At 35.7% G+C, this 23,287-nt stretch overlaps 1 protein-coding gene across 4 annotated transcripts in view; it reads right to left on the reverse strand.

Moving 5' to 3' along the window:
• LOC148946555 (uncharacterized) overlaps positions 1-23,287 on the reverse strand; it is a 63,702-nt gene that overhangs the window by 15,099 nt on the left and 25,316 nt on the right. For all 4 annotated transcript variants that reach the window (XM_089097437.1, XM_089097438.1, XM_089097439.1 and 1 more), the window contains 2 exons: positions 10,832-10,955; positions 1,930-2,088 (listed from right to left, as the gene is read on the reverse strand). In XM_089097437.1, coding sequence (XP_088953563.1) covers positions 1,930-2,088; positions 10,832-10,955 — 283 coding nt within the window. The remainder of the gene's footprint in view (positions 1-1,929; positions 2,089-10,831; positions 10,956-23,287) is intronic.

Genomic DNA, 23,287 nt, shown 5'->3' on the forward strand with positions numbered 1-23,287 from the left:
TCAAATTTATCGGAGAGCAGCTATGCCCTCCCCCACGTCATATTTTCCTCCAATGCATTCGATAGAAATTTTGAGATAGCCATTTGCTTACAAATAGTCCAAAGATCTCATAACACGGCCTTTAGGGTTAACAAAACCCCCCAAAGTATGGGGATAAGGGTTTTAAGTTATGCCCTGGGGGATGTAAGGTTTTATGAAGAGGTGGTCTTGTGAACTTTAGAGGAGGCTTATTTGATTGGAAATGCCTAGTTTTAGTTCCATTTTAAGAGTCAAGCGTGATGGATAGAAAATACCCCCCCCCCCCCTCTCCCTGATATCCTCTCTTCCCCAAACACATTCAATCGAAATTGTGAGACAGTCATTTTGTAGCCAATAATCCTAAGAGAATATACCAATCTCTTTAGTAATCAAATGTAAGACATATTTAGGCGGACGTTGAACTAAATCAAAACCAATTATGAGCATGGATACTTTCAAAAAGGTGACAAAGCAATATCTCAAGAACAGCTTATATTATTAAGTTAGATCTTTAAGAGTAAGTTGTGGGGGGATTTTGAACTAGCCAGAAGGCACTATGTGTGTACTTTTAGTACTACAACTACAGTTACTGTAACTAATGTCGCTAAGAGTACTAAGGTGAAACTTCTAGGAAGCGTTTAGGGGCGTTCCAATTAAATAAAAAAACTGTATACATGCAGGTTTTCAAAAAGGCATATAATATCATAGGTAGCACCACTCTATTATAGCAAGAAATATCATTGAAACATTTAAAGAAGCTAATTCGATTTAAAATTAAAAGTTCTGGGGTCCTTTCTAAGAGTAAAAAGAGATTGGAGGGCAATCAGCCCGTCTCTAAAGCCGATTTATGTCCCGAACATACCTAGTCAAAATTTTGAGACAGTTCTATTTTTTTCAGCATAGTAAAACAGTCAAGCAACTATGTCTTTTGGGACATTGGGTATGTCAAACGCCCACAATTATGCCAAACTATGGATTGTTAAAGAAAAAAAACCCAAAACATATAAATTGTTTTTCGTGAAAATGACTTTGTCAATAAAAACAAACAGAAATTCATCTAAAAAAAACTTTTTCCACAAAACTAGCTTTTCAAAAAAAAAGTAAAGAGATCCATTAAGAAAAAATGGGCAGAAATGAACTCAAGTAATCATCCAAGCGTAAAACTACCACAAATCACTATCAATAAATAAAGGAAACTCAAAATGAACAGAAATTAGAATAAATCACCGAGTCAAACTCGAAACAAGCAAAAATCAACATTAGTAGGGCTGATAATCCCCATGCCTTCTCAAGAACAGAACATAATTTGCGCTTTACTGAAAATCAAATATGTTTAAATGTTTTCACTTTTTAATTAAATAAGTAAAAAAAACTTGTTTTACTCACTTGTTTTACGCATATTTTATTTTAAGGAATAAATATCAGTATAGGTATATTAAACTGACAATCAACGGTCATTTTTTTTTTCAGTAAAGCCTAAGTTATGTTCTGGTCTTGAGAAGGCATGGGGGTTGTCAGCCCTAGTAATATTAATTTTTGCTCGTTTTGAGTTTGACTTGGGTAGTTATTATAATTTCTGTTCGTTTTGAGTTTCATCTAATTTTTTATAGTGATTTGTGGTAGTTTTACGCTTGGAAGATTATTTGACTTTATTTCTGTTCATTTTTGGCTTACAGACCTCTTTACTTTTCTTTGAAAACTTATTCTGTGGAAAGTTTTTTTTTTAATTAATACAAATATATGACACCGTCATTCAGCCTGGGGGGTGGGCTGGTGCCTCCTTGCCCCCCCCCCCCCTTATGGGCACCCATGCCTAGCCCTTTCCCACAATCTCACATCTGGCTTTTCCGCTACTTTCTAAAATATGTCTCAACTGACACATCGAAAGATTTTTTGTCAGCTATTACTTACCGAGGAAGTGAGAGAAAAATTTCCCAGATTTTTCTCCTACGTGATCCAAGGGATGAAACACCACAGTAGCTAGAAGATCCCACAAAGCAACTAGAGCCGTTATTTCCAAAGCTGGATCAACAAGAAGCAGTTCATGATATTTGTCACAAGGATCATCTCCTAAAATAGTGAAAACAAACATTAAGTTTTTCCAACACATATATGAGAATATGATCTTGAAAAAAGATGGCGATTTACGAAGCTTTATTATTAAACTAAGATTTTAGTTCAGTAAATGTCTCAGCTCGCATTCTTGAATTAGACACAAGCTGACCATATTTGCAGGGGGCTTTCGTTCAAAATTTGTTGTAGTGCATCATTTGGCTAAAGAGATTTTTTTTTATATAATAGTTTTCGGTATTTCTGGGAGGAAATCTACTTCACTAAGTCTTATAAATATAAAATACAAAGCATTGGGGCTTGAGTCGAAATGGTCGGGACTTCCACCCTCCCTGACCCATCTCAAAATGAAGTTTGATATTGAGTTGACTTCCTTCCGTGGGTTTTGGGGTCTTTATCTTCCTTCTTGAAGCGAGGGCGGTGGCTGAGGAGAGAGGAGGGAAATTTTGCCCTCCTCTCTCCTATAAGGGTACTCTCTCTATAAGGGTACGTAGGAAATACCTTTGTAACCGCCAATGCACACTTTAATATAAATATATATAAAGCTAAAAATATTTCTGACATGCTCTAATATAATTGACAAAGAAAAATCCTCCCATAAATCCTTGTGTGTTAGCGGCAAACAGTGTCTGTTTCAAATATCCAACAGAATGCATTGGAAGATATAGTTTCAGAAGACACAGGAGATGTTGTGACATGAGATACTTCAGCAATGTAGCTGCACCAGTCAGATAAAAGGGTCATTCCAGTGACTGCTGGTGCCGGACACGACAGATCAAAAGCATTGGCATCAGTTCATAAAAATTTAAGAGGGAGGACAAGGATTTTGTTTGATTTTTTTAATGAAGTTTGAAACCTAGGGGGAAAGGTGATTTTCATTTTCTTTTTTTTAGGAAATACAAAATACTTTTTTCTGGTATAGGAGGACAATTACCGCTCCGCCCACCCTGATACAAAAAAGAGCAGAGGAAGCTGAGGAAACTCAAGTTTATCTCAGATGCGGAAGAAACTACAACGACTCCTAGCGTTACAGTTGAAATCAATAAAAGCTGAATGTAAATCATAGGCAGCGCGCTAGCGCTGCCTAAGTAAAGAACGATGTGGGCACAAGGTGTTTTTTTTTTTTTTTTTGGTTGTCCATACCCGGGCACTTCGTATCGAAGGAGTTGTCGTAGAAACTTCGAAAAGGGCTCATTCGATTGGAAATTGGCTTTTAATCCTAACTGAAGTAACATTTTATCTGCGACACAACTGGTTTTCTCAAATTTTAAAAGAAAGTTTGTTGAATGGGTGTGACCAGATTTGGGTACTCGAACCTCTCCGCGGTCAATCGTTCTAAAAACTCGCGTTTTCTTGTTAGGTTTCACTATCTGTTGACTATTTTAAGCATTTTAAGCTACAAAACGTACTTAAATGACGTTCAACTTCTCAAAATCCAAAATGGTTCCTACCTTTTGAACTTTCTTTTGATCCAGCTTACCCTCCCTCCCTCAATTAAACCCTGGTTAAATATATGCATGACTGGATATTCAGGCAATAAAGCAACCCCCTGTAATAAATACCTCCATGTTTACCTGTTCCTCGATGGATTTTAAATTTTGCCAGTTTGTATGAGGAATCCAATTATATCTACTAAGTCGTTTTGATTTGAAAATAACCGTTTGTTCGTTTGAGTCACTTTGAAGAACATGAATGATTTTATAACCACCCATGATAATTTGTACAATTTCCTCAGTTAATGATGTTCGGATAAGCTTGACCAAGGCTTAAAAAAACTTCTTATCGAATGAAATATGGTTAATTTTATTACAATCATCATTATTTTAAATTTATACCTCATTAAATTCATTTAATTAGCGATTTTTATTATATAAGTTTATTGTTTACTAAATTTATTAATAGAAATATTCATGTTATCCTGTTTCATGTCGAAAAATATGTCGATAATTTTTTCTCGAATCCCATGAATACTTCTCGAATGCTCCAACGAATCCTTCAATAAGAAAGTTAGCATCATTGAAATGCCTAATTCTCCAATAATTAAAGTTAAACTTTTATAATTGTTTTAGAAATGATGTTACATCATAAAACTTTATTAAAAAATTCTACGGAACTTGTGATATAAGCTGTTTGTGAAATGCTTCAGTTAGCGTTGCATTGATTTCATAGATTGTGATATAACATTTGATTTCTATATTGATTCCAAAATTTCCAAAATTTCCTGAAAATTTTTAGTTTTATTTTAGTTTTTATTTTAGTTAAGACCAGAAAATCAATCAAAATTACAGACTGGATAGAAGGAAAACTGAAAGAATTTCAAGAATGTTTGCTATTGTTGATTACAAATTTTAGACTTATGCTGCAAAGCTATTTCCATTATTACTGCTAACAACTTACTGCAGCGCCAACCCGCCTGAGGTCAACACACCTTCTCCTTCAGACCAATCTATTCAAATATTTACTCTTTACTCCCCCACACTCCCCCACAATCCTCAGGGCAAGGGTTTTAAGTTATGCCCTGAGGACGTATAAGATCAATGTTGACAATGCACAGTTTATTATTTTTTTTTCTTTAAAGCAGGGCACTTCATATAGAAGGGTGCACACAATGACTATGCCTCCGTAATCCAGCTTTATTTCCAAAGCGGCACTTCTAGGGAACGAGTACGTGCAGGGAATGAGCATGAGTATGTGCTCATAACGAGTGTTTCTCCGTACTCCAGCTTTATTTCCAAAGCGGCACTTCTAGGGAACAAGTACGTGCAGGGAATGAGCATGAGTATGTGCTCATAACGAGTGTTCCTCCGTACTCCACATTCATTTACAAAGTGGCATTTCTAGGGAATGAGCATGATTATGTGCTCACAATGTTTACGTCTCCGTACTTCTACTTTATTTCCAAAGTGGCACTTCTAGAGAAAGAGTACGTGCAGGGAATGAGGATGAGTATGTGCTCATAACCAGTGTTCGTCCGTACTCCTATTTTATTTACAAGGCGGGACTTCTAGGAAATGAGTATGAGAATGTGCTCATAATGATTTTGTCTCCGTACTCCAATGTTATTTATTTAGCGGCGCTTCAAGGGAATGAGTTAATTTTCTTGAATTCCAGGAATCATAAATTTTCTTGAATTTCTGGACACTTTTAATGCCAATTACCAAATAAAATTTGTTTTTCTGTACGTTTTGAAATAAAATTTGTTTTTCTGTTCGTTTTGAAATATTTTTCGTTCATATAAGTTGCCCAGCAAAACAGTTTTTCGTAAATAATAATCCCATTGATGCCTTGGAGACCTCGGTATTTACTTTGATGTGCATTTTAAATCGGAGAAAATTGTCAAAAGCTAGAGGAATTGCTAATTATTGCATTTTAATGCAATAATTAGCTTATCGACTCCTTTCAAAGAACTTATCGACTCCTCCAGAACTTATCGACTCCTCCAGAACTTATCGACTCCTCCAGAACTTATCAACTCCTCCAGAACTTATCGACTCCTCCAGAACTTATCGACTCCTCCAGAACTTATCGACTCCTTTCAAAAAATTTGTTCGTCATCACCCCCTTTGAGAATGAGTTTGGCTGAAAATCGGTGGAAAAATACCCAGTTTTTATATTTTCTATTTTTAATGTTTTGTATTTAAGCGACTTTAATGGGTACCTAATTTCATTTAAATCAGTCAACTGTCTTACAGTACTTCATCAGTTTATTGATTACTATTTATGTTGTTTTTTATTTTCACACGTTTTATTTTTACATTTTTCTGTAATTTATTTAAGCTGCTCAACGGTAAAAACAGCATAGTACTCAATAAAGTACTACTGTATAAACAGTGAACCGAAACCGAAATTCATTTCATTTCGAAATGAAATTGAATATTCACTGAATATCTGGTAAAGTCTTAGTTCTTCAAATTCTTCTCATTCAAATTCACGGGCCTTGTGTTTGAGAAGTGTTTCTTAATGAATTGTGACAAATGTCGAAGATAACGTAAAGATCGAGGGTCGAGGAAGGGACAGACCCCCCCCCCTCATATACAGAAAAATGTTCGTTCAACTTCAGTTTTAACGTTACTCCTTAATTTCAGTTGGACAAACTTGTTTTTCTAATTTAATTTCTGACCGTTTTTTAAATAATACCAGGAGATACCCCACACCCCCGGGTTAAATTTCCCCTGAAAAACTCCCCCCGAGAGACTTTCCTCTCCAAGGAGAATTCTCCCTGTGGAAATTCCTCAGCCCAAAAAATTGGAGTTACCTTCCAATCCTTTTGGTTACTGAAAAAGGGCACTCGAAGGTTTGATTTCCGACGAAATGACCCCTCTTTCGATCTTCTAGGATCACTGGTTCGATACGATCACCCCTGGGAAAAAAAAAACAAAAAACTAATAAACATGCATCCGTGATCTTACTTCTGGCAAAAAAAAAATTACAAATTCCATGTTTTTATATATAGGAGCTTGTAACCCCTTCAATAGGATTCTCTGATACGCTGAATCTCGTGTTGTGATTTTCACCGAGATCACTTGACTTTTTGGGGGTTCTCTTCCCCTTTTTAGAAAGTTGGGCAAATTTTCTCAGGCTCATAAATTTCGAAGGGTAACATTAAACTTGGTGAAGTATATATGGAATCAGCATAAAAAATCAATTCTTTTGATTTATCTGTTGTTATTAAAATTATATTTTTTTACAGTTTCGGTTACTATTAAGCCGAGTTGCTCGTTACTTACAGTAATGTTTACAGTTACAACGAAATGTTTGATAAATAAAACAACAGATCCACTTTTGTTAACAGGAAGCAATAGGTATTTGTTCTTGTGTAGGTTTTACTTTTCATTTTTTTTTTATGCATATTATAATAACCAGATACTAAACTAAAACCCGGTCAAAAACTGTAGAACAATTGCATTCTTCATCAATTTAACCTGATTGAGCCGCATCGCTCCTTAATTACAGTTCGCTACAACGAAATATTAGATTATCCCATCGAAGCCCCTTGGAGACGTCGGCATTTGCTTTGATGTGCGTTCAGAGGTATGTGTCAAAAGCTATAAGAACTGTTTATTATTGCATTTTAACCTTGAAGTCTCAAAAACTCAATCTCCAGAACTTCTTGACTTCTTTCAGCCGTTTTGTTCGTCTTTGCCCCTTTCTGAACGAGTTTGGCTGAAAATCGGCGGAAAAATGCACAATTTTTATATTTTCTAGTTTGTTTTGTATTTAAGCGATGTTTAGTGGATACTATATTTCATTTAAATTAGTCCACCGTCTTACAGTACTTCATTCGTTTATTAATTACTATTTTTGTTGTTTTAATATTCAAAAATACCTGAGTAGGACGTGACAAGAAATCTAATTTTAACAAACCGTAACTTAAAACAAAACGAATGAAAATTAACTAAATTTTAATAAAATTAAATTACACTGCGTTCATTTCTTCAGCTTTAGAACTTATTTGAAAAACAACAATTCGGCGAGATTTGACAAGTTTTCAAACTGAAGCATTACTTTGATAGTTGTGACCTATCTTTTATTCAGACTCCCTCACCCTCACTAACTCCATCTTATACTTGTCCTGTGTGGCATCCAGGGCTAAGAAAAGAGCAAAGAAATGACCTTGAACATGCGGAGAAACGAGCTACCTGTGTGATATTAGGTCCGGAATACACGAGTTACGATGATAGCCTTAAAATCCTAGGCCTAGAAGGACTGACTCCAGCTTACAATGGCTTTTGGACAGAAGCTTTTGGAGTCAAGCAAGCATCGAGGCTTGCTCCCCGAGCCGACACGAACATGGTATAATACAAGGCACCAGAACAAACTGGAGACTTGTAAGCCCGCGGTTACCGCGGGCTAAATTCGTATGACATCGCATCTTCATCTCCGCTGAAAGAGGTTATTTACTAAAAAAAAAAGTCTGAAAGAAATTAATTACTACTCATAAATCTAAAAAAACTCGCCAAAAATTTCATAAATATCACCAAAAATTCGACTCTGATTAGATTTTACGTGGTTTATATGTTCACAAGCTGTGATAAAACGAAATCAGACACCTTAATGATAAAGATTTTACTCGCATTTCAAAGAATTAAGCAGCAGGACTAAGGTCCGAAATTTGATTCTGTGAGGGATAGGGGGGGGGGGGGGGAGCTTCTAAGTAGGCCTTGTAAGTCTTTATATGGTCTTGTGGAGCAAAAAAGGAAAAAAACACAAAAGAGATGATAGAAGTCATAATAAGTATAAAAAAATAAAAAAAATCCAAAAACATTTTGCCATAAATCAATGACAAAACGCCAAAATACCTCTCTCATCAGTTTCTAAAACACTTTAATTCGTTCCCATTGGTGTTACTGTGTTTATCTGCAAGGAAATATTCGATGGATTGTCCACGCAAAGCACTTTAATTTCATATGATTTTATAACAGATTAAATTTAATTTAAAGTGACATAGAAAAAAAGATAATTGACGAAAATAAAATATATAAATAAATAAAATGACGAAAATAAAAGCAAAACTTGATGATGATGATGAACGAATTAAAGACCCCTCTTGACTGCTCGGTCACTTGGGTCTTCTTTCAATAAATCTGGATCCCACATTAGTTAGTCAATCATCAATAATCTGCTCTGTCACATTAATTAATCATAATTATTCTTCCCATCACATTGTCCTATCTCTCCCAATGGCAGTTATAAACTGTACAGCCAGCTTTAGGATTTGTATATTGTCACTATCATTTGCAAATCCTCCCAAAATCAAATTTACACTCAACTGTTTTCTTCTTTCATGAAAAAAGGCCTTGATATGCTGTCTTTGGAGAGTGTACTTATCACAATCTATAAGAAGATGTACCAGACTTTCTTCTTTGTCACAAAACTCACAGTTACTTGACTCTCCTTAAAAATTTGCCCTGGATAACTTTGTATCTGCATGGCCTGATCTAAGACGAAATGCTAATCCTCCCTCTTTCCTACTTAATCCTTGGTACACATGCCTCTCAAACTTTATTGCTACTTTTCGGGTAACAAACAAGCAAAACTTGAAAAGGAAGTCGGGCATAATTTGAAAGTGATCATCAGTAATGTTATCCATTACCTGTTTATTATAGATGGCATTATATAAAAAAGGAGAAAAACGAAGTTCAACACTCTAAATTACTTGTTTTCTGCCAGAAAGTTAATTAACCTCATTCAGGCACACTACCTCCGCACAAGAACTCATATCTAATTTGACAAACAGACAGCAGTATTTGTCGGTTATTGGAAACACATGCAAGAATTACGCTTAGGTTACATCTCAGGAAATCGGTTTCAAAGCTACAAAAACAAGTGATGGATGATACAATGCATTGGGCTTATAATTTGGGCTACATATTTGCACATTAGGGGTGGGGGTTAGGTTTCCATATTTTTTTTTCTAAAGTATCATTTTATCATCGTGTTTTGTTATTTTTCATTAGAATTAACCTAACTTCACGTTTTGGGTGTGTTTCCAATAACCGACAAGTACCCAGACAGCTCCCGTCGCTACTGACTATGGAGCCAGCTAGAAGTACATCTTATTCCCAGTCCTGTTTAACCCTGCCATTGATCAGACCCTGACAAACTGGAGTGGAAAGCTTCCATGGTGTTGAGGTCAGCCCAGATTCCTCCATAACTGGCTAAGAATAGATCAACGATCTCGGGTGTTTTTTTAAAACATGCACAGGGGCTCAGTCCATGCTGAACAAACTAGCTGACGTTTCGGTGCAGATGGGCCTGAAGAATACCTCAAGACTCATCCAATTTTGAAGTCAAGGTGACGCATACTATCCAGAAAACACCGATCATGCTCGACAACTCGTAGAAGAGATGGGTGATTTAAAATACCACGGTTCAATAGATCATTATTGGGGGATGTTTCTCTGAAATGCGTGCGAAAATTCCGATGAAAATTCTATTTAAGATGAAAGAAAGGATTTACAAGTCACTAGCTCGGTCAGTAATATTATACGCTTACCAGACGCAGGTTGGGAAGGCAAGCAACATTCAAACATTCAAGCTCTCAGTGTATTCAATCACACCTAACTGAGGAAAATCGTAAGGATCCCAGTTAACGATCGACAGAGAAATACGGACATGCGGAAAAAATGTCAACTCATGCTTGGTACTAATACCATGATCAAGCAAAGACGATTCTGGTGTCTCGGTCACGGCCTGAAGGCATTTTCATCCACAAAGCCATCAATTGGTTTCTTCTACCTGGGTGGAAAAAGAGACAAGAAGCGCAGCAAAAAAAAAAAAAAAAAAAAAAAGATGAGTGTTGTCAAAGCCTACCTATAACCACTCGGCGGAATCAGAAGGTATCGTAGGAGAGCGTACAAGTCCTGGCTTAAACAGGTCGAGCCCCTCACGAAAGACAGAGACTCTTGAAAGACTACAATGACGAGGTTGCTGAACACCAAGGACAGTTTAACGCTTGCCTAGAGTACAAGTTAGAACAAGAAGTCATTTATGCCTTGGATTTAGGAATTTCCGGTATTTTACTGGGCGAAAAATACTCAGGGAATGGATTTAACTGACGGAAAAAGAACGCCAAATTCCTAAATTTTTCCACAAGCAAAAAAAGTAAAATTTTTTTTTTATTCTTTGATGATAATTTCAAAACAGAGAATAAAGAAATTTTAATTACTGAGAGCGTTTGGGGTCCATAACTTAACATAATATACGAAAACATGTTTGAACCTAGGGAATATTAGGAACTTACCAAAGAAAATATTGGTTTTCATCCAATGCCAGATCGTATGATAAGTCCCCATTTGATCTGGTCGGCATTCAGCCGGAATTTTGGACATCCGCATCATATGTGCCTGCCTTTTAGCCATTGCTCTCTAAAAGATAAATAGTCAAATATGTTTTCCTTTTAGCCATTGCTCTCTACTATGCCTTTTAGCCATTGCTCTCTAAAAGATAAATAGTCAAATATAGCTAAAACTATGGTAGTACACCATAATTTGTTTATTGAGTTTTAAAATGCTAGGAAAGATTTTTTATTGTCTTTTTTCAGTAGGAAAATGTCTCATCAAAGAAGTTTTACAAAAAAATTGGTTAGAAATAGCAAGACTTTCGAGTTTTTGAAAATTTGATGGAGATAGGGGAAACCATCTATTTATTGGTAATGACGCTTCACCGTTTTTCTAGAATGTAAAACATTCAAGTTTTATTGCGATGTTTTTTTTGTGGGTTGTGAATGAAATGGTTAACATATACATTATTAATAATGCCCCATCAGTATGATTTCTTGACTACTAAAACCTGAAATTTAATAAATATATATTTTACTGCACAGCAGATAAAGCACCTCAAAAAAAAACGTCTGCTATTAAACTGTACTGTGTGTAAACTCTATTGTATTGTAGGATCCTTTGCAGCATTTCATATATTAAATAGAGGACTAAAGGATCATTCATGTAGGATTTTGGCGTTTCGTTCTTCCATTCACACTAAGCTCAGCAAGGCTTAATACCCCTTTGTAAGGCCTTGCGGCACCCTAACTGTAAGACAGAATGTAACGCAAGAGTTTTCACAGAAGAAGTTGAGCAAATTTAAAACTTTTCTTATGTTAACATGCCTAAAGTGGAAACTTGACGAAGAAATACTTGAGTTTGTGGATGCTGGAAAATTTATTTGATTATTTATTTGGATTTTAAAGTTTCTGTGGGTATGATTGTCATCGCTGAAAATGATGCAGGTGAACTTACGTCAGAAAAAAATATAGTTGTAGTATGAAGGAAACCGTTTCGAAAGACAGAAAGAAAGGAAGACAGATAAAAAGACAGTAGTAAGAGCCGTAACATAAAACTTAATAAACATAAACAAAGTTTAACTTAACAAACAAAACTTAACAAACATAACATAAACTCTTTCGTTTAGAGTCTGTAGAGTCCTTAAATCTGAGAGAAACTGAACTGCTGCTTGGTTATGGCACATGTATTCTAGCCAAAATTTAGCTAAGGTTTCTTCAATGTGCCACTTTAAAGCGGCGCTATACGGCGCAATCTAAAAGTCTTCGCAAAGTCTCCAGTATTCAGTTAAAAAGATATAGCTAAATCGCATAAGATGTATTTTGTTCAAATCTAAGATACACTTGTACATGTTGCTAGGAACTTCACTACTTTTTTCCATTGGCCTTGAAGGTTTTGGATTTATTAGACAATTTTTCCATGCATTATTTATATTGACATCTACAAACTCCTTCCTATAGAGCTGACATCTTTCCACATAGAGCTGACATCTTTCTACATTTGCTTAATCTGGGATCCTTGCTCCAGGAGCTTTACGCATAATATTGCCTTCCGATGATTTATTTCTGCCTCTATTGGACTGTTTTTATTTAAATGGATATCTTAAAATTGTAATCTTATTTTATATGGGGCTAAAGAGCTGCAGAGGGGCACTATCATAAAATTTGCGATCAATAATGCCCTGTAGCTTCTTTTGCGCAGATGGAGATCAGATGCAGATGGGATGTTCGCTCTAAGATTAAAAAAAAAAAAAAAAAAAAAAAAAAAAAAAAAAAAAAAAAAGGTTCCAAGACTAGTTGTTTCTCTGGTGTCCGGCCTATCACAGTTACGTCATTTTTTAGCAGAATATACGGAAGCTTTGTTGCCACATGGCTGAAAAAATATCTTTTGAAATTAGCTGATCGAAAGCAATTTGGTAACATCCCTAAGTGCTCGACAGTTCGATACCTCGTTAATTTAATTGATTTTACTTTAAAACACCTGGATGAACCTGGCAAATGGATAAATTCAATTGCAATTGATTTCAGAAAAGCATTTGACCTTACTGATCACAAAATCCTTTTCGGCAAAATGGTGGGAAAAAATATACCCAGCTTTATTATTAAAACAATCAAGAGCTTCTTAGCAAATAGAGAGCAAACTGTAAAGTATAATGACCAATTTTCCACTTCTCTGTCTGTTTTTTTGTGGAATTCCACAAGGAACTGTGATGGGGCCGTTGGGCTTCCTCCTCATGATAAATGAAATTGCTGCTGAGCTAGAGGACATATGGAAAATACGTTGAAGACTTGTCCTTAACGGAACTCATATCTGAGGATTCGAAGAGCAATGTTCATGTTCAATGGGTTTATTAACAAATGAAAAGAATAAATCACACATAATCAAAATACTCAGTCCATTCCTGGACGCCGAGAACCAAAATCATTACAATTTAACATAATACGCTGAATGGTCACCGCTCCTAATCTCAGACACAACCATACCCCTCATTTACCAAATAACTGAAACTATTACCTTCCCGTTGCTTACCCTCAGGGGAAACCACCCCGTCATAATTAAAAATCATACATTTGTAATTTAAATTTACTACTTACATTTTAACTAATCATTTGTAATGCTATTAAATGATTTTTTACTCTTTTTTTAAATGATGCGAGGGAGCTCCTGCCTCTCAGCTCTTCTGGGATCAGGTTCCATATCTTTGCACAAGCTATGTTAGGAGCGAAATCTGATCGCACGGTCGGGGTGAGGGGTATTTGCAGGTTTGATGATGATCGGGTATGCAAATTATACTGGTCTGAAATAGGTCGAAATAATCTTTTAAACGCAGATGGCGGCAGCTCTCCAGCTAAAAACTTGAACACAAACGTCAAGCATGATAATTGATGGAGGGACCCTAATGACAAGTACTCTTCATTTTTTCCAATTAATATCAAGCATCGTTGATGACTTGAATTCAGTTTTCACAGGTGGGATTTTAAAGTTGATTGCCAGATCATTACACAATACAGCAAATGGGGTTTTATAAGAGCATTGTACAGGAGGACCAGCATTTTCTGTGGCAAAGTGATTTTTGGTTTTTTTATTATTCCCAAATTCCGGGAGAGCTTCAACACTACTACTTGAATATGATGCACGAATGATCGACTCTCATCTAGGATGATTTCAAGGTATATTGCAAAATTCTTTTCTGGCTGACTAGTCACACCTCTGGATGTCTGGATACCCCATATCTCCGGATGGACACTTCCAACCCGGGAAAAAAATAGAACGCAAGATTTCCCAACATTAATAACAAGTCGGTTAGCATCCATTCAGAGATACGTCCCCTCCAGAACCTCCCTCAGTTTAGACATGAGCGTTGTCTTGTCCGTTTCACAGCAACCAAGCGTGGTGTCATCGGCAAAGGCCACTCATCATCTTCACCTTCGACCCGGAGGGAGTTTTCATCCTGGCACAAGTTACAGCAGCGAAGATTTGTTCGTGCCAGGTTCAGCACTCGACTCAGATCGTTAACATGGATCAGGAAAAGTAATGGTCCTAATATTGAGCCCTGGGGGACACCGCAGTTAACGAGCACATCTTTTCCAGGAACTTCTCCCAAATAAATCCTGCGGTCCCTCAGATATGATCTGAACCAATCCAGAGCTTCACCTCTTATTCCTATATGTTCCAGTTTCCCGAGGAGAATTGAATGGTACATGCTATCAAATGCTTTCCTGATATCAAGCAGAACCGCTGCAGGTAGTAGACCAGAATCTAAAGCTTTGTTTATCCATAAACTTAACGCCGTTAGTGCATCCTGTGTGGAGTGCCTTGGTCTGAGTAGCTGCTGTTGCATAGGTTTTTCAAAAACTTTTGAAAAAACTGAGAGGATAAAAATAGGTCTGTAATTAAAATGCTGACGGTTTCACCGACCAAGTTACATCAGAGGCGGCTGAACTAAACAGGGTCGTGAATAAAGACAAATGCTCGGTCATGACATTTTCTTTTCTTCGGAATACTCAACCGTCTTTCGAACCTCCTATCGCTTCCGAGCTAATGAGTCTTAAAATAACTTTACTTGGTGTGGTGATTTATTCTGACGTCTCATGGGGGGAGAATCAAAGACAATTGTAAAAAAAGCTAATGGCACAATCCAAATGCTAAAAACACTGAAAAAATTTCAAGTTCCTAAGGACAAGCTGAAACTAATATTTTGCACTTTCATCCGCCCCTTAGTTGAATATGCTTGTCCGGTTTGACACTTTGCCCTTACCCAGGATGAAACTGATAAAATAGAACAAGTTCAGAAGAGATCACTCCAAATCGTTTATGGCGGTTCCCCTCTACCTTACTCATTTTACCTCAAAGAATTTAAACTTGAATCCTTTTCTTCCCGCCGAGAAAAATTACGTCAAAGATTTGGCTCCTCCCTCCTCCAACATCCCATCTACCGATCATTCCTTCCCCCCCCCCCTTTTGCCCCTATAAGATTTCTTCCCCCAAGGAAAGTGGCTGAGAAGGTTCCGAAACTGACCCCAGTCCACTGTAACACCATGCGCTACAGTAAAAGCTTTGTGCCAAGCTTTGTGAAATATTACAATGATCTCTAGTACTTTTATTCTTTAGTTTATTTTACCCTGACGAAGTTTTATCAGACAACTTTATTCTCAATCTCAAGTGTTTTTATCCTTTAGTTTATTTATCCTGACGAAATTATATCAGACAACTTTATTTTACTATTTATGACTAAGAGACATCATATTCGGGCTTTACCCACAAGAGCTATGTCTTGCTTTTGAATTAAATGAATTTGAATTTGTCTTATGTCAGAGTTTCACCAAATCTCCTCTTTGAATGTAGAATGTAGAGTATTTTTATTTATAACACATACATAAATAAATGTCACAAAACAGCGCACATGCCTGGTGGCATACTTTAGCGCTGAAAATATTGCCAACGAAAATACACAGCCATTTTCTAACTAAATTATAACAACGAAAAAGAAAACCCTAATGAACAAAATGTACAGCATGCCATAAGATTATTCTTCACCAGTCTTAGAAAATGTCGCTTGTTGCTGTATTCTCGAACTGATGCTGGAATTGAGTTCCATGATCAAACTGAAGGAAATTGCTAGATATGACGGATGAACTTAGATAATTAGGAAATTAATTTATAATTAAAGAAAATAAAAAATAGCAACAAAGGATTTGTAAATGAGGACGACTTAGGATACGCTCCAAAAGCCAATTACTATCAATGACAATTTATTTATTTTATTTGCGTTCCAAAAGATCAGATAAAAATAACTGGTAATAAAAAGTCTTTGTGTTATAAATGTGTAAACAAGTAAATTTAAAAAACGATTTCCAGAAAATATCTTTTTAAAGAAAAGTAAAAAGCCATATCAAGACGATAAGAAATGCAGTATTACAAAAATGTAATCTTAAAACGAACAGAAGCTACTATCAATGTACAAACGGAAACCAAACCATCAGAAGTCAAAAAGCTTTAATCACATAAACATGAAATAAAATTTAATTTTCCTTATTTTAAATATAAATATAAACATAAAATAAAATTTTTCATTCTCTCATCAAATCAAAAGAAGCTGATAGATACAGATAGAACTGATATCTGATAGATAAAATAAATGAAAGGAATTAAACTAAAAACGTTTAGTTTAATAGTTTAACAAATTAAACTAAAAAAGATTTACAACTGAGTTCGACTTAGGGTGCTTTCAAAAAGCCAATTCTTATCAATGACAAGTACCGGATAATAAATTTTTTTTTGTAAAAATATCCTTGGTATTAAAAGCACATATAGAACTAAAATGTTAACCCCTTTTACAAATTATTTTTAAAACAATTTCAAAAAGAGAAGTTTTTCAAAGAAAAGTAAAAATCCATATCAAAACCTTAGATGAGCAGAAATGAAGTCACATAAAAATTCAAACTTAAAACGAACAGAAACTAAAATGAAGAATCACATTAAAAATAAAAATAACTGATAGAACTATAGATGAATCCTATGAAAAGTTGAAATTTTAATTCAATTTATTATTGAAAATTTATTTTATGAAGAAAAGTTGAAATGAATAATATAGTCAACTTGAAACGAATAGGAATTGCGACAAACAAGAGTAGGCCTACCACCCCCATAGACGTTCTAAAGGATAGAACGTGATTTGCGGTTCATAAAAAAAAACGTCTATTTCAAGCAGTATGTTTTTATTGTTTAAACATCAGAAGCAACGCAACAAAAATGATATCACAAGGCTAATTAACGTTTACAAATAGAAGTGGGGGTGTCCACCTTCCTCCCCCTAAACTCTCTAAAAGGCCTTAGTGCTATTTGCGGGTTATTAAAACGACATGGATTTTGAACTGTGTGGTTTTTATTTTGTCTGAAAATTGACAAAAAAGGATAATAATCAAAATTTGGTGCATGAAAGACTGCTTAAAATATATTTTGTCCTTCAATCACTTTCGACACTTAAACGGGGCAATACAACTTTCAATTTCTTACTGAATTGTGAGGATTCGACGAATTGTGAATTGTGAGTTGTGAATCTTACTGAATTGTGAGGATTCTCTTGTGAGGATTCGACGAGCACCTATTCCACACGAAGATGGATTTTTTTTTTCCAAGAAAAAAACATGAAAGGAAGGAAAAGTGGTATTAATGCACAATTGGGGCTATTGAGAAGGAAACATATTAAGAAAAAATTCTTACTTCACAATAGGAAGAAAAATCGTAATTAAAACATTTTGAGGGCGTTTCCACTATACTTTAACTGCAACGCCTAATGTGTAAATATATGGCCCAAATTATATAGTTCCGATGTGTTTTTCAGTTTCTTGATATCTCTAGTGTTGATTCAATTTATGGGTATCAAATTGAAACAAGAGTGACGCATGGCAAAATGGATGGGGAAAATATAATTTGGGCTACATATTTGCACAAGCGGGGGTGAGGGGGGGGGGGTGTGTGAAGTATAGTTGAAGTGCAGTCAAAATGTGTTAACTACAATCTTTCTGCATATTGTGAAACAAGAATAACCCCAATTGAGCATTAACACCGAAATAATACATGGAAGGCACGAAGCTCTTTACTTATGGATTTCTGATTAAGAGAATATGGGGGTATTTTTGTGAATTTCATAGGTAGACTTCATGAACTTCATTTGCAGTCTATAAAAGAAGTTGCTGGGTAGTTTTCGCTTGAAAAAACAAATTATTGTCTTTTGTCAGAGCTTGTTGTTTTTTTCACATTTTAATAGTCAAGAGCCCTTTCTTTTTTCTTTTTGTTTTCCCCGTGTGAAAGGGCACAGCAATCAAGTGACAAAAATTAAAAAAAGAAAGAAAAAAAAGTGTGCCGAAAATCATTATACGTCAAAGAACAATTTACACTAACACTGACTGGGACGGAATTTAAAAATAAGACTGTGTGCAAGATTGTACCCACCGTCTGAATCACCCGTTAATTCTTTCACAAGTTTTTCTTCGCACAATATATGTACAGTGGTCAAAGTAAATGCCGAGGAGATAGATTTTCGAACAACAAGAAATAATAAGTTACGTGACAACGTGATATAGCTATTAAATAGCAACGAAGACCACACAGCCTCTCCACCATAAATACAAATAAGTAGAAAACAACAGGGAATTTTCTCCTTAAGACAGTGGAACCGTTACCCTAAATGAATATTTCGACCCTATATCCAAGCGCCGTCCTCAGCAAACAAATAAAGAAATATAAAAGAAACTCACATTAAAATACGACCACTAAAACTAAAATCTTTTAAAAAAATTTCTAGCATCCTTAGGACAAAAAACTAGCCAATAGACTCAGATCTAGAATTCTTCAGGGAAATTCCTGGTTGAGCTTCTTTGAAAGTTTTAGTTTTGATGGTTGTATTTTAATTTAAGTTTTTTTTTATACATTTTAATTTGTTTTGGTGAGGACGGACCTTGGATATAGGGTCGAAATAGTCATTTAGGTTGAAGGTTCCACTGTCTTAAGAAAAAATTCCCCTACTGTTTCTACTTGTTGTTGATATTTATGATATAGCTATTGACAAACAGTGAGATTAAGAGCGGGCTCCCACGGCGTCAATAAAGTTAATAAAGCTGTCCATAAAGTTAATAAACCGTTTTCCTCTTATAACTTTATTGACTCTATGGTTGTCTAAAAGATGTTAAACTTTATTTAACTTTTTCAATAAGTTCAGGAAAGTTCATCCAATAGGAGAAGACTTGTGGAAAATTTCAATTCAGCTAAAAGAAACTAATCAGATAGCCAGTCTTGAACTTTTTTCTCTAATCTGTGGAACATTAATATGTGGAAAATTGAAGCAGAAGACTTGCTTACTTCACTAGTGAGAAATAAACCTTTAATATACAGTTCCTCACAAGGGGAACATAAGGACAGAATTTGTGTTGAAATTGCATTCAAGGAAATAAGTGAAGTAATTTGTCAAGAATTGGGTTCTCATTTTTATCTGTGAGCCTTCTTTAGTAAATTTTAAAGTAAAAACAACATTTAACTTAGGACTAACTTATTAAACTGAAAAAGTTATCAAAAAATAATGTCAGATATATTAAAGAATGAACGTGTGAATAATTCAAATTAATTGCTTCAAAAAATTTCCATAAAGTCAGGAAGGTAAAGTTCATGTGTGAGCGCGACGAACTTTACGGTATGTAACTTTGCGGAATACTTTATTAACTTTATTGATGCCGTGGGAGCCCCGCTTAATAGTCATATGAATCTATCAAATTAGCCATTATACACAGTTTTCTAACTGACAGCTGACATTAAAAGCAAACAAAAAAACGGATCACATTCCCCTTTAAAAGGATCACATTCCCCTTCTAACTGACAGCTCACATAAAACGCAAACCAAAAAACGGATCACATTCCCCTTTAAAATGATCACATTCCCTTTCTAACTGACAGCTCACATAAAAAGCAAACAAAAAAACGGATCACATTCCCCTTTAAAATGATCACATTCCCCTTCTAACTGACAGCTCACATAAAAAGCAAACAAAAAAAACGGATCACATTCCCCTTTAAAATGATCACATTCCCTTTCTAACTGACAGCTCACATAAAAAGCAAACAAAAAAACGGATCACATTCCCCTTTAAAATGATCACATTCCCCTTTAAAATGATCACATTCCCCTTCTAACTGACAGCTCACATAAAAAGCATACAAAAAACGGATGACATTCCCCTTTAAAATGTGGTGACAAGTGAGACAGAATTTATGTAGACTTACTCTAGAACCTATCGCCTCAAAGTAAAGTTTCTAAGTCAGTAGAGTAGTTGACTTTCATTTTACTTATTTTCATATGGTGATGTAAAGGCGCGTATGCAAGACGCCGTTTTGGGCCCAGATCTTTCCCAAAGGTCCAAATTTCGCCAATTCCTACACCATATTTTCCACATAATTCGCTTATTATTTTGAGTTTCGACACACTCAATACTTTAAAAAAATATATTTTATTAATAATTTGCTAGATGTTTTCCAGAGAAATTGCTTAAGGATTGTTCTGGGTACCCGGCTGACTGACTGTATTTCAAGCAATAGGCTATACGAAAAATGTGGTTCAATACCGCTCTCTAGGGCTATTACGAAAGAAAGGTTGAGGTGGCTAGAGCACGTTGTGCGGATGAAGGATGAGAGATTGCCGAAGATTGTTCTTTTCGGCCAGCTGTCTAGGGCTAAACGGAAAGCAGGTCGTCCCCGTCTGGGGTGGGAGGACGTCATAAAGAAACATTTAAAGGAAATGGGAACTTCATGGGCGGGCGTAAAAAGGGAGGCTTTGAATAGATTGGGATAGAGGAGGAGCGTGCGTAGCTGTGTTCACGTCAGGCGGTTAGGTGCTGCGGTGAGTTGTTAGTAGTAGTAGCAGTAGTTTATAAAATATAATACTTTTATAAAATACATTTCGGAATATGTCCCTGGTGGTACATTACATGTCTCTATTAAGATATGCTTTCACGTTTGTTTCAAAATTTAGAAAACACGATTTAAGCAGATAAAGCTAAGAATTATTCTATATTTGTTAGCAGTTCAAAAAAAGGAGCTTTCCAAGCAATATAATCAGGGTTACCAACTGGACATATTTTATGCCCAAGGACATATTACTATATATCGGGACATAATGACACAATAGGACAAAAAAGGGACACATTTTAGAAATTTGGGACATAAAGTGGACACATTTTCCAAATTTATGACATAAAACAAAATACTTTCGTAAAAAAATGTCCCTCATCACCAAATGAGTGCTAAGACTTCAATCTACGTGTTTTTGGCGTTCTATATTGTATTTTTCGGGGTTGTTTGTTCTTTCCTGAAGCAAACTTTCTGCAAACGCTTTGAAAATTCTTCATCTATAAATGATTTTATACACCCTGATTTTACTCGCCGCAGTCAAGATAATAGAGAAGCTGGCGCCTTTTTTGTATACACTCACTTCCAGCTTCTGAGACTCTGAAAAAAACCTCAACCTACATGTATCAGGTATTATCACTTATCAGCTGAAAATGAGAAGAAACGAACTGGAAACTTTGGATTCTTGATGGTCTGGAATCAAAACAAAAGCCAAGTTGTCAAGCACCCACGGTCAATCTTTTAAAATAAAAAAGGTAAAGAATACGGCATTGGACTTTACAGTCCCTACTCCCTACCGGCAGTGCTGATCTCTGTTTCTTGGTCTGATCTTTATAGTTTGTACCTGATATGACCTCTGCCGGGGATTAGTAGCTAAGACTTACTATGCCCCTTTAGATGAGATAAACCTAACGAGACACATTATCGCTTGATTTTTATATATATATATATATATATATATATATATATATATATATATATATATATATATATATATATATATATATATATATATATATCTAACAGTTCTTGGTAGCTAACTGTAACTAAGGAGCGACACGGCTCAAAAGGAATCGAAAGTTTAGAAAACGAAATTTTGATACTAATTAACTTATGAATTATATTTTGTTAATTTTGAAGAATTAACTTCTTAGTTAATTCTTCTTAGTTAATTTTGAAGAATTAACTTATTGTGCTTATTCAAATTGTATAAGTGTCATTAAGCTTAGTTATACCCATCAAAGGCTACGGACCTGAGAATATTTGCCTGATTTTCAAAAAATGGCGAAACACCCCCTAAAAGTTAAAGAATCTTAATGAAAATCAAACAATTAGATTCAGCGTATCAAAAAAAAAAAACCTACTGCAGAGGTTTCAAAGCAAAATGGAAATGGATTTAAAGGAAATGAGAACTTTGTGGGCGGGTGTAAAAAGGGAGACTTTAATAGATTCGGATGGAGGAGGAGCGTGCTTAGCTGTGTTGGCCTCAGGCGGCTTGGTGCCATGGTGAGTTTTTAGTATTAGTAGTAGTAGTAGAGGTTTCAAGCTCCCATCTGAAAACATGTGGCATTTTGTATTCTTTACCAAAAGAAAGATCATGGACCGTGTCTATTTTTTTTTATTTTTTTACAGGGATGGGATGATCGTAGTGACCCAGTGATCCTTGGATATCAGGAAAGGGCTCATTCAAACGGGAATTGAAAGTTTTAGTGCCCTTTTTAAGTGACCAAAAACATTGGATGGCAACTATGTCTCCTCCCACGCCCCTTTTTTTCTCGAAATCGTCCGATAAAAATTTTGAGATAGCCATTCTGCCCAGCGTAGTTGAAAGACTGAATAACTAGCCTTGTGATATAACACGAACCCCCACGGGCCTTGGTGAAAGGTCTAAGTTATAAAATTTGCCCACTGTTTACGTATAGAATTTTTTATTAGGAAGCAGGAATACATTTTTCGGGCGATGGTGAGGGAGAGAATTTTCTGCTTGGGGAATTTTCCAAGGGAAGAATTTGCCGTGGGGAGGGAAGTTTCCAGCGGGTGATTTTTTCAGGTAAAGTTTACACCGGAGAAATTTGCCGGAATTCCTATACGAAATTCTTCTTGTGTATTGCTTTCTCTTTGCCGACTCAATTTTACGCCTGGAGATGTTAAGAGTAATTATCCTCGATAAATTTTCACCAGGACTGAATTGTCTACAGGATATACCCCTGGGGATGAGAGATTTTTCCGTGTTGATGCAGCCAGATTTCCTGGTATTATTTAAAAAACTATCCGAAATTACAACCCCTCCAGAAATTAGGAGGGGGTTGCCCCCTCTTCAAAACCTTATTCTTTACGCTTAAGTTCGGACTTTGTCTCAATTCTTCATGGACCAAAAAGTTGGTAACCCTGAGATTCACATAGGAGTGGTATTCACTTGCCATGATACTTCAGCCATTTTAGTTTCTTTGTAAAGCAGTTTAGTGAATTAAAAAACTACAACTTATCAGGCAACAGGGCTATTTTTTCTACACAACAGCAAT

Source organism: Artemia sp. Qi Xiang Cuo, chromosome 11 (assembly GCF_049724085.1).
Source record: "Artemia sp. Qi Xiang Cuo chromosome 11, ASM4972408v1, whole genome shotgun sequence".
Classification (NCBI taxonomy): Eukaryota; Metazoa; Arthropoda; class Branchiopoda; order Anostraca; family Artemiidae; genus Artemia; species Artemia sp. Qi Xiang Cuo.